Source organism: Nicotiana tomentosiformis, chromosome 10 (genome assembly GCF_000390325.3).
Source record: "Nicotiana tomentosiformis chromosome 10, ASM39032v3, whole genome shotgun sequence".
Taxonomy (NCBI): Eukaryota; Viridiplantae; Streptophyta; class Magnoliopsida; order Solanales; family Solanaceae; genus Nicotiana; species Nicotiana tomentosiformis.
The window spans coordinates 33,733,094-33,746,126 of NC_090821.1; the positions used below are offsets into that span (position 1 = coordinate 33,733,094).

Below are 13,033 nucleotides of genomic sequence, written 5' to 3' on the forward strand. Positions count from 1 at the left end.
CATTGTTGGGCATGTTTCATGGTGTTTGAACTGTCAATAGGTCAAGTACGAGCATCAGAAATTGGGTGTTTTTCTTCACAAGATTGATATACCAGAGTAGAAGTAGGAGTTCATCACTATGGACTTTTTGGTAGGATTGCGATGGACCTTGAGGAAGTTTGATGTAATTTAAGTCATTGTGGATCGGTTGACCAAATTGGCACATTTCATTCCACTTATGACTTCCTACACTTCAGAGAGGTTGGCTCAATTCTACATTAGAGAAATTGTTCGCCTGCATGGTATACATATATCCATCATCTCCGATTGCGGCACTCAGTTCACTTCGCACTTTTGAAGGGCCGTTCAGTATGAGTTGGGCATGCAAGTGGAGTTGAGTGCTGTATTTCACTCTCAGATGGAAGGGGAGTCCGAGCAGACCATTCATATCTTGGAGGATATATTGAGGGCCTGCATTATTGATTTTGGTGGCAGTGGGATCATACCTTTAGTGGAGTTTGCCTATAACAAAAGCTACCAGTTTGTATCTGATGGCTCCATATGAGGCCTTATATGGGAGGTAGTGTCGTTCTCCAGTTGGTCGGTTTGAGCCTAGGGAAGCTAGGATGTTGGGCACAGACTTGGTTCATGATGCTTTTGAGAAGGTAAAGTTGATTCAAGAGAGGCTTCGCACGACTCAGTCCAGGCAGAAGAGTTATGATGATAGGAAGGTTCGTGATGTGGCTTTCATGGAGGGTGAGAAGTTTCTTATTAGGGTTTTGCCTATGAAGGGTGTGATGAGGTTTGGGAAAAAGGACAAGCTGAAACCGATGTATATTGGTCTTTATGAGGTGTTGGCGAGGTTGCTTATAGGCTTTCTTTGCCTCCTAGTCTTTCGGGAGTTCATCACATGCTTCATGTTTCTATGCTTCGAAAGTACCATGAATATAAGTCACATGTTTTGAACTTCAACACAGTGTAGTTGGATGAGAATCTGGCTTATGAGGAAGAGCCAATGGCCATTTTGGATAGGCAGGTTCGGAAGCTCGGGTCTAAGGAGATTGCATCAGTGAAGGTCCAGTAGAGAGGTCAACCGGTTGAGGAAGTGACTTGGTAGACCAAGCATGATATGTGGAGAAGATACCCTCACCTTTCTGGAATTTCAGGATTCTAAATCCGTTCGAGGACGAACGTTTATTTAAGAAGGGGAGAATGTAATGACCCAGACGGTCATTTTGTGTATTTGAGCCCTGTTTTCCTATTTGATGTTTCCCGTATGCTTGTTAATTGTTTTGGGACTTTCGGGGATGATTGGTTTGGTTTTGGGAAGGATTTAGAATGAATTAAAATACTTAGTTCTATTGTTGGAAGCTTAAGTTATAAGAATTCACCATGGTTTGACTTTTGTGTAAAAGACCTCGGATTGATGATTTGATGGTTCCAATAGGTTTGTATGGTGATTTTGGACTTAGGCGTATGTTCAAATTTGAATTTGGAGGTTCCTAAGATGTTTTGGGTCTATTTGCCAAAATTTGGGAATTTGAAGGTTTAGAGACTTCATTGGTTTACTCAGGAGTTGACTTTAATGATATCAGAATCACATTTTATTTTCGAGACTTGGAATAAGTTTGTTTTATCATTTAGGACTTGTGGCAAAGTTTGGATGTAATCGGGAATGATTAGCCATGAACCAGAAGCTTGGTTTGAAGTTCGAAAGTTCTTGAACTTAAGAGAAGTTTGATTTGTGGTTTGACCTTCAATTTATAAATGTGATAGTATCGTATATGTTTGGAGGATTTGTATAGGTCCGGATAGTGTTTACAAACTTTATGGTATGATTGGACGGGGTCTCAGGTGGCTCGGGTGAGTTTCGGACTATCCAGAGCATGATTGATATTGCAGATTTTGCCGGTGTCTGGTGTGCTTCGCGATCGCGGAGAGGAATTTTGGGGCAGGATGGTTTTCTTCTTTGCATTCCCAATTTGGGGGTCACGTTCGCACTGAGTTGTGACATTTGCTTTGCATTCGCGCCCTGCCAGTCGCGTTCGCATAGAAGGGAGGGAGGATGGGAGTTGGCTGGAACTTTGCCTTGGCAATCGCGGAAGGGGTCTCACATTCGTGTAGGCTAGGGGCATCTGTGCATCGCGTTCGTGATGCTAGTGCCACGTTTATGATGGGTTATTTTGAGGTTGTCTCCATTTTTGCTTCGCGAACGCGAGGCAGTAATCGCATTCGCGAATGGTAGTGCTGGGTAGACTATATGAAGTTTTACTTTTGGGATTTTAGCCCATTCTCTTATATTTTGAACCCTAGACTTGTAGAGGGGCGATTTTTGAAGGAGACTTACATAAAAAAACTTTGGGGTAACTGATTTCTATACATTTTTGGTATTATTTCAAGAATCTACATGGATTATTAAAACCGAAAACATGGAATTTAAAGAAATATTTGGGAAATTTTCCTCAACTTAAGAGAGTGAAAATTGGGGTTTTCAGCTATAATTTGGACTTGGTTTTTGAATCTAATCATATATTTGAACTCGTGGGGTAATGGGTAGTCGGTATCTACCCCTTAACTTGGGTTTGACCATGTGAGCCCGGGTTGACTTTTGTTGACTTTTGGGGATTTGATTAAAGATTGAAGCTTTTTTGTTTGGAATTGATTCATATGGCTTTGTTTGACGTTATTGGGTTATTTTTGGCTAGATTCGAGCTGATCAGAGGTGGTTTCAAAAGGGAAGGCATTTTTGGAGTATTGTTTTTTTTTTTTTGCACAATCCACTAGGCAGTGTGTCTAGGCTATTTTTTATATATATAAATCAAAAACCAAAATAAAGTGTCAGGAGGTCTTACGATGAAAGTAATAAAATTTGACGAGTACATAGTTCCTATTATCATTGATGAGTAATGAACTCAACATTGATATCACATTATGCAAATTAATAAGGTAAAGGAGCTGATTTATAAAAACTAGCCATGAAATGTCTTAACAATTGAAGCCCAGATGAAATCTTATCTTGTTGCACATTTGACCATATTCCCAGTGGTGTGTCAACTGTGAGCAAAAAGTATCCAGTAGCGTGCCTGACCAGTTGATTTTTAAGTATGCATCTGCATTTTCTTTAGGCGTGTAGCTCCTACGATCATCCACATAATGAGTAGCAGTTCCAATCACAAAGCTTACTGCCTTGGTGTGGCCTTGATTTTTCATTGACATGCCGTGTGTGTCTTTACATCTATCAATCCATTACCATAGCAAAAAAAATTCCTCATGAAGTCTTGAAACCAGTAATGTACCTGTTTTCTCCAGAAGTATGGGATAGCTACACTCACCTCTCAATGATAGTAAAGTCCAACACTTACGTTCATGTGTGAGCATCCACTGTTTGTGGAGAAAATTGTGTGATCTGAAGCTGTCGTCTATTGCTATAAGTGGTTGGCACCATTCTTGGGATGTCAAATTAATGAAATGCATTGGGGTGTTATTCCTTTTCACCCATTTTTGAGTGCCAAAAGTTCTTGTCAAACAGGAACTCGACCAATAAACTGGGCATATTTTGCTTGTGTGTGCCCTGTTTGAGCAGGTGGTCCTGTGATCTCCAGCATCCCTCTATGTTAACCATTGTTTGGCACAATTTTTGGGATGTAGTACTAATAAGGTGTACTGGTGCTTTGTTACAGAATGCATCCAGTGCTCCCATGTTTGAGTCCCAAACCAGGTATTGATTTGGCCCATTTGAGTTAAATATCTTGCCTAACCTTGTGTGAGGGAATAACTCTTAAGATTGGACCTTATTTGCCTACATGTAATGTATATAAAGCAACATGTATGCGAGGTGACGAGCGTATATGTGGGTTCTATGTGTGAAAAATGACCAAATTAGACTTTAGGCTTCTATTATGCCTTAATTTGATTATGTGCTTTCTATGATACATGTGCGATCTTGTAACGACCCGACCGGTCATTTTGAGCATCTATATCCCGTTCGATGGTTCAAGGGCATGAGTAGCTTCGTATGATGTATTATGATTTGCATGTGTCATCGGTTTTGATTTTCGGGTGATTCGGAATTGATTTGGGAGAATGATTCACATTTTAAAAGTTTTAAATTGGAAGAGTTGGCCAAGTTTGAATTTTGTATATTTGAACTCGGATAGGAGTTTTGATGGTTACTTTGGGTTCGGATGGTGATTTTGGACTTGGGCTTATGTCCGGATTTGCATTTGGTGGCTTCAAGAAGGTATGACCATAATTGGCGAAAGTTGGCAATTTGAAGGTTTGAAAAATTCATAAGTTTGACCTCGAGTTGACTTTAATGATATCGGATTTGGATTGTAGTTCTAGGAGATGGAATAGGTTCGTTATGTCATTTGGAACCTATGTGCAAAATTTGAAGTCATTTCGAGTTGATTTGATATGGCTTGACACGAATTTTGGAAGTTGAAAGTTCAAAAGTTCATAAAGTTTGATTTGAGGTGCGATTCATGGTTTTAATATTGTTATGTGAGATTTGAGGCCTCAAGCAGGTCTGTATTATGTTTTGAGACTAGTTGGCATGTTCGGACAGGGTCCTGAGGGGCTTGGGTGAGTTTCGGATGGGTTTCGGACCATTTTGGGTCATGCTGGTACTACTGGTGTTCTGCTGATTTCTGATGTTTCAATTATTCTTCGTGATCGCGAAGATAAGGCCACGATCGCGAAGTGTATTATGGGAGCTGGGTATTTTCATCATCGCATTCGGGGACTGTGGGTCGCATTATCGTAGCTTTGTGAGGTTGGTCATCGAGGTTGCATTGTATGACCGCGTTCGTGTAGAGTTGAGCTGGGAGTGGGAGCTGGAGGATTTATTTCTTCACGTTCGCGAGGTTCCAGGATGCGTATGGCTTATCTGCGAAGTGCATCGTGTTCGCATGGTATCTATCGCGAACGCTTAGAGTAATTTTGGAGCTATGGCTTTTGGGCTTCGTGATCGCGAAGGAATTCCCGTGATCGCGAAGGGTACCACAGGAGCAATGTACAAAGTACTCTATTTCGAAGGTCTTGGTCATTTTATCATATTTTGAGCTATGGAGCTCAGATTTGGGCAATTTTTACCACATGTATTGGGGTAAGTATTTTCTACTCGATTTTGATTATATTCCGTAATTTTATCTTTGATTTTGGTATTTGATTGATGATTTCAAAAAAAGAAATTGGGGTTTTTTGTCTAAATTTTCCTAAAGTAATTAATTGCGTTTTGAACATCGATTTGGAGCCAGATTTATGTGAAATTAGTATGGTTGGACTCGTATTCGAATGGGTTATTGGAATTTGTGAGTTTTGTTGGGTTTCGAGGTGCCGGCCTGGGTTTAACCTTTTGGTTAACTTTGAGGAATTGATTAATGATTCGACATTTATCATTTGGGTTTGCTTCTTTTGGCATTATTTGATGATTTTGAGTTGCTTTTGTCTAGCTTCGAGCCGTTCGGAGGTTGATTTGTGTGGGATGGCTTCTCTAGAGTCTCGTTTGGCTTGCTCGGTATTTGATTTGTGTCACGACCCAAACCGATGGGCCGCGACGGGCACCCGGTACCTTACTCAACCAAGTACCAACGTTACCTATAATTCTTATCACATCATCATAGGTAAGTGGGCCAGAAGGTCCGTCATAGGTTAACCAGAATAAGCAAAAGGGTATACTCCATATAAGACAACCCAATCTGATATAAAGACCCATACACGTGACATAGGGCCTATAAGACCAAAATTACATTGAACATGGGCCGATAAGGCCGTACAATCTTTCACGTACACGACATATGTCTACAAGCCTCTAAGGATACATAAATGTCATAAAGGTCGGGACAGAGCCCCACCATACCAATCAACACATGTCCAAATCATACTAACCAATAGCAACTCCGAAGCAAATGGAGCACACCAACATCTTCCGCTGAGTTGATAGCCTACTTGGAGGACTCTCGGCCTGTCTATTGGGACCTGCGGGCATGAAATGTAGCGTCCCCAGGCAAAAGGGACGTCAGTACAAATAATGTACCGAGTATGTAAGGAATGAAAATCAGTAAACAATAGACATGAGAAAAACATAGAGTAAAAGACTCGACATGTATGTCTGAATAACTATGTGAATCATTAATATTTACAATGTCATGCATATGCGTATAAATATCATACCATGCATAGGTATATGTGTTCATAACATCATCAAGCCTCTGAGGGCATCCCATCATATCATTTCGGCCACTGTGGGCAAATCATCAACGTATACCAGCTGATCAGGTGGTGGTGCGTATATAACGCCGTAACATTTTTCCATATCCCATATACATATTATATACATATATATGCGTATATAACGCCATCTAGTCATGGGTCAATGTAAATGAATGCATTGCATGAGAAGTACGTCAATAAAATCTCTCGGAACGTCATAAGACCATAATGCCTTTGATTTTCTGAGACCCATGAACAGATGATAGAATAATAGGACACATGGAGAATCAAGAATATAGGCACCTCTTGTACTTTTATGAATATAGTCATTTATGAAAGTTGAGCATTTGCTCGTTTCGTTTGTATCGTATGGATCATGCCAAAAGGAAAGAAGGAATAGCCTTTACATACCTGGAGTAGGAAAATATCTGTACGATATTCTTGAGAAAGGTTGTACCTTACTCTCTTAGAATCGCAAATCCCATGTTGCTATAGTATTAAATAGCCTTCGTATGAAACATTTGAAGCTATTACGTTGCTTAAGACATAATCTCATACGAATTGTTGGATAACTCACGTTACTATTACATAAATTCTTATATGAACTTGCTGAAGCATCCTTCATCACCTAGTAGAGATACAAAGTGAGTTTAGAAAGGTTTTTAAGCCTTTAGGTGTAGGCCCCACATGGCATGATGATTTAGCCACTAAGTTCTCTTAAAAAGTACCACCTTGCTATGTAATATAAGAGTCATAATTTGGGTCTTGATCCTTGTTCCAATTGCTACCACATTGGCTTAATTAATCTTATCCAAACATTATAAATAATTAACCACTAATCTCTTGATTAACTTAATAATCTTCTACTATCCAATAATTAACCAATTATTCACATAATCAAGAATTATCTCAAATTACTTAAAATACTACTCACGTTTAACACACTTTATACACCTTACTATCATGGCCACGTGGTACCTTGTATGGCATTAGTCCATAAATACCGTGTATTTTAGCTCGGTCCCTATTTTATCCCAAAATGTCAAACTTTGACAAAATTTATTTTTTTCGATTTGCTTACCCTCTCACCTTCACGAATTTACTTATCACTTGTTTGAAATAGCATAAAACGTATAATCTCCAAATAATCTTGTCCTTGAACTGATGTCAATTGTCTTACGACAAATTCAACGTAAAATACTACAGGGTGTAACATCATCGTAATAAATTACTGCGGAGCGTAACATCGTCATAATAAATTACTGCGGAGCATAACATCATCATAATAAATTATTGCGAAGCGTAACATCGACATAATAATGCGAGGCGTAACATCATTCCCCCCTTTGGAACATTCGTCCTTGAATGTTGACTGATGCACTTATCATTTTGATAACCTATGTCTTCTGAATACTTTAGTATTCTTTCTTTGCCATCTAGGCAATTGTTCTGTGAATAAATCCAAAGGCCAAGGCATTCCCCCTCTAGGCCTCTTTCTCATACCACGACTTGTGGTCGGAATCCTTCCAATCTCGTAACTGTTACTGCCTTCTATCATGCAGCCTGTATGACTTTATCTTTGTACGTGTGCCTATGCGACTCTTCTCTCCTTTTTCCTCCAGCTTTTAGCCAATCTCTAGGCCTCATTTTGTGAACATATATAAAATTATGACAAGATGTCCTTCTAGGCATCTATGGCTTTATTACATCTAAGTAGGTCCCCCATTGTTACTGAGGTCTGCTACCAAACTCCAGGTTACACTCGTTGCTTATCCCATATATATAAATCTAAGTCCTTTAATGCTTCCTTATTACTATTCATCTTAAGTATGACGGCCTGATCTCATCTCATATTGTTGAACTTTTATCCATCTATTGTTGATTCACCTTAATATTGATCCATCATCTACCACTGATAACTTGACCTCTTATGTAACACTGCCGCTAGGGCTCACGTCTCATCGGGGACATCTAGAGTAATTAGATTGATCCACCTAGGGGTGATACTATACTTCCATAATCATACTTTGTAGTATCCCAATGCGATTCACCTTACATGGGTATTTTAATCCCGTACAATTCATGAAATCCTCTTCAATTCATTACTCAATCGAAGGCCCAAACGTCATCTTTTATCTATCGCAATCACACCCTCATTCTACTACCAGGGCAACATTCCATCTTTTCTAAATGCTACTAGTCTTAGACTCCTTTGAGTTCATTCAGGCTATACTGAACTTTCTATAACTTAGAGAAACCATCATCTCTCTTGTTTTCACTGGCTTAATCCCGAAGACTTATCCATTTTCATCACCTTCTCACTTGCCCATTCTTATCACCTTCTCACTTGCCCATTCTTATCCTTACTCCTGTCTTCCTAAAACCTTGTCGCTTTACCATACTTTAGCTTGCAACCTACACATATCTATTTATACTATTCGCCACCTTCCTTCAACTTGCTTGCACCATAGATTTCCCTATGTTATTCTGGAACATCAAGCGAGACATCACATCGTCTCTAACTCATCTTTGCTCTCTTGACTAGATCTCTCGGTACTTAGAAACCATAGGCTGGAAGATATGCCACTGACGACACTACTATTATTCCTGGTTACTGAATCCCCATGCTTCTAGCCTTTTATCCGAAGTATGGACTATTCACAACCCTCTGTATTTGAGTATCTTGTATGTTTTTCACCTTTACCTTACTTACCTTAAAGTCTCGCATCACATCTTCTATCTCTTTCATGACCTCTCTTCCACATAGGTATAATTCATATCCACAACTTGAAACTCTATTACAATACTTGCACCTCTAGTGCATACACAATCTGGTAGGGGCTTCATACTGACTTCTTATGAAGCTCGTACTTTTATAATTGGATTTATCGTAGAGCCGTTATAGAATATGATTGTTGTGCTATCTCTCTTGTACCTCTGATATTAAGAGTGGTTCTGCAATGTTCTCAATCATGATGTCTATAATTTTCTGGGTCCAATAATCAGACTCGTGATTTACTTGATTGACGTAACTCTTTAGTTTCCTCTTCCTTCTGATCAGCCTTTATGTAGGCTTAAGCTATCTTCCGATCTGTGGCTCCTAGTATTAGTGATTACTTTAGTCTTTCATGGGCGCTATGGAATATCCATGATACAATCCTTTAATAATTCAATCCTTTGTCTATGACCTTCAATCAATTCTTCCTTCTAACTTATACCAGAACCTTCTACGGCTGTATGATTGTCAACATATATGCTGCATGGATAATACTCTGAAATCTTAAGTGTGTTCAGAACGTAACTAGCTCTGGATCATTGATCGAGTAATTTCTTTCGTTCCATCTCAGCTTTCTTTAGACGTAGGCAATTACTTTTCCTGGACTTTCTGCCCCTTGTTGCGTACATACTTAGCTTATCTTAGTTCCCACGCATGCCGGAATTTTTGTGCAACTCATATGGTCTCGAATACTACTTTCGATTTTAACTCCCCGTTCATTAGCCACGGTAGGTGCCACTTTCTTTTGGAGTGCATATAATTTTGTTTTGAGACTATTGTTACATGACCATTTCCTCTTTAGGTCACTGTGCTTAGGTTGAAGCCTTCTCCCTTATTTCCTCAGCTAGTCTTTCATTGTAGTAATTAGGGAGCTTATTACATCGTTTATCCGGTGGAATTTTTGATATTCTTTCTTACTTGTAATTATCCTTACTTACTTACTTTCATGCCCTTGTGCTCATAGGGTTGCTCTGAGCTGATATTTTGATTGTCTTCCCAGTGGCACTCTTTGTTTTATCTCTGTAACACTCATATGGTACCTTTAACTACCTCAACTCCTATCTTAATATTTCTCAAGGTTACGATATCATATCTACGAGACTGAATTCCCCATGTTGGGGTTTACTATGTTTATCTTGCACGATCTGTTGATTTGTATGTATCTTCTTGTCTAACCATAATTAGGCTCTTCCTGAATCAACTACCAACTACTCGTTGGCCAATTTTCATATCAACATTCCACGTAATCTTTCTTGGGTTATTTCCTTTGTCTTAACTTACGTCTCGCACTAGCTCCTTATTTATCAATAACATCTTGGGCAGAAACCCTTACTTCCTCTCCTTGACGTCGTGCTTGCATAATGTTCTAGAATCGTAGCATATCTGTAGGCTTTGAATAAGTGCAATCTCATTCCTTTTTCATTTTTTTTTCACATTCTTCCTTTACTGTTCCATAATTACTAAAACCTTTTAATTCTGACTTCATGCCGCATCACTCCATATTCCCCCCTTTAGGGGAGTACTAAGAGTTGGAGCTACGACGATCTACCTATAGATGTTTTGTCACGCCCCAACCTCGGGGAGCGCGACCGGCGCTCAACCGATAGAACCCGGCCAAGCAAGCCTGTTAGATTTCCTTTTACCCAAACTCATCCATGAATAAAGATGAAATGTACTCCATTAATCAAACATTTAAAATATTTTATTAGCAACTCCCATTTCATATCCATTAGCAACTTCATTCTTAATTTTCAAAGTATTACAAGTTTATAGATATAATGAAAACGTGTTTGCCAAATTCCAACATTTCTAGTTGAATTCCCCACATTAAACACCACCCACAACCTATCTATGGAGCCTCTAAGTACAACAGAAGAGAAATATGAAAAAGCCGGCAACAAGGCCCCGGCTATACCTCAAATACAAAGTACATGAAAAACAAAAGATACATGGCCCCGAAATGAAGTGGGGCTTACCAAGTCAGCTGAAGAGAGTGTACCACTATCACTGATCAATGTCGCCTGCTGTAGAACCACCTGCATCCATTAAATATGCAGTGCCCCGACAAAAGGGACGTTAGTACCATCGAATAGCACTAGTATGTATAGCTAAAAGTCCTCTTTCAAAATAGAATATCCATATAAGAAAAAGCAACACATAGAAACAGCAAGTCACAATCAACAATATCCAAATGTCCAATTAAAATATAATAATTTTCAAAATACAAACTTCATACACAATTTTTGGTTGGGAGATCATAAGCACTGATATACCACCGTCTTTGTTAGCACGGAGTCCCCACGGACAATGTGGTTTGATAGGTGATGCGAAAGAAAGTTGTTACCAAGAGTAGTACCACCATGTGCGCAACATGGAGTCCGATCAGCTAGGCCGTCTTCCCACATATGCCGTGTGGGTTGACTTTTCCAATCCACAATTATTACCAATTTCATCCAAATTAAGGGGAAAATTTCACAATTGCATCCCAAATAAGGGAAATATTCACAATCCACCCCTACACCGGCACGTGTAGTTTCAGGTGTGGGCCTTATGACCCACCCTTCCTCGGTTTTGCTAATGATGCTCCCAAAAATATTTTAAATTTGATTTGCACACAATGTAACATAAATACAATTGTACTCACCTCAACATTTTTCACATTGTATAAATTCTCATTAGTATTTCCTGTCACTCACAACAACAATATTTCCTTGGCTCATTTAGCCATTCACAAGATTCTTTATTCCTGACACGATGACAGTATTTCATATTCCATACTTTCACCTCTTTCAATTAAAAAGATCACCATCAAATATCAACATATAGAATATTTCAGCAATTATATACCTCAAATTCATTAGTAATGGAAACTTTAAACACAAATGGTTTTTTCCCAAAGAATGGGAAATACCAACCACCAATAGAAACACACATCAAAATCATAAACAATCAATACACCATTTATTCTTGCAATACTCTTCTCCAGAAATGATAATGTACAATTTCAACACATGAGTATGTAAAAACTCGAATCACACTGAATATATTTATAAAGCAAAGCACTAGTTAAAGCAGCCACTTATGGGCATGAATTGAGTACAAAAGCTTTTAGGCAATTCTATTTTTGAAATTATTTTTAAACAATTGAGTCGAGGCTCATTACATATTCTTTATCGCATCCTCTCATTTCATTTGCACTAAGCCATAATCATAACTTAAATTCTTGGCACGTTGGCCACACTCTATATCCCCAATTCACTTATTTCATTTTGAAGCATCTTTATAGATTAGCAACAACAAGATATTTTCAATCAAGACTTTAGGTACACATATGAGCATTTTAGAGTCTTAAGCACATCGAGTTTTTCTCACCCAATTGGTATACTAGTTTTCATTTAAAACACGACTCAAAGTCATAATATTTTAATACGCAAACCACAATTTAAACATATATATTTCGACATAAGGCTCATTCGGAATAGCCAAGTTTATAGAAGATAACCCGGAATAAAGAAATTAGAAATCTTGAGCCAACCATACTTGAACTTACGGGAACATTATGGAATTCGATTCTAAGAGAGAAAGTTTAGCCAACATACCTCAAATTTGTCCCTTAATTATATTACAACGATCCACTACACTAAGCAACTTCAATCGACAATAACAATATCCAATGGAACCAATATTAGTAACAAATTCCATAGTTTAGGCCATTTAGGCATTTTATCAAACACCTAGTAGGCATGAATCTCTACATCTCTTGCCCATAGAATTAGTTCATCCAACTACTACTATTTACCAACAATTTATCCCACCATCATTCTTAAGCAATTCATAACTTCCAACATCACATACATGACCATCCATCCACACCCAACCAACAAAATTCCATCAAATAATCACCTTTCAATCTCTACAATGGTTATGTATTTAAATTGGGAACTTATGGCTTCCAATCACCATACTATAAGTTCTAATACTTAATTCATACCCATATTCTCATAATATATCCATACATGTAAGTCTAAGGGTGTAGGATTACCTTTTGGAAGAAATCTTGCAAAA

The 13,033-nt window shown here is 38.5% G+C and overlaps 1 protein-coding gene across 1 annotated transcript; it reads left to right on the forward strand.

Moving 5' to 3' along the window:
* The first annotated feature begins 605 nt into the window (after positions 1-605).
* Positions 606-1,063, forward strand: LOC138899979 (uncharacterized). Its single transcript, XM_070186680.1, has 2 exons — positions 606-830; positions 962-1,063. The coding sequence occupies exons 1-2, from the start codon at positions 606-608 to the stop codon at positions 1,061-1,063; spliced, it is 327 nt and encodes a 108-aa protein (XP_070042781.1).
* The last annotated feature ends 11,970 nt before the right edge of the window (positions 1,064-13,033 follow it).

Excerpts from the sequence above, each read along its gene's own strand:
- LOC138899979 (XM_070186680.1), top strand. The coding sequence starts at position 606 with ATGTTGGGCACAGACTTGGTTCATGATGCTTTTGAGAAGGTAAAGTTG. Across the intron at positions 831-961 it reads TGTATATTGGTCTTTATGAG|TTGGATGAGAATCTGGCTTA; the intron begins GTGTTGGCGAGG and ends AACACAGTGTAG.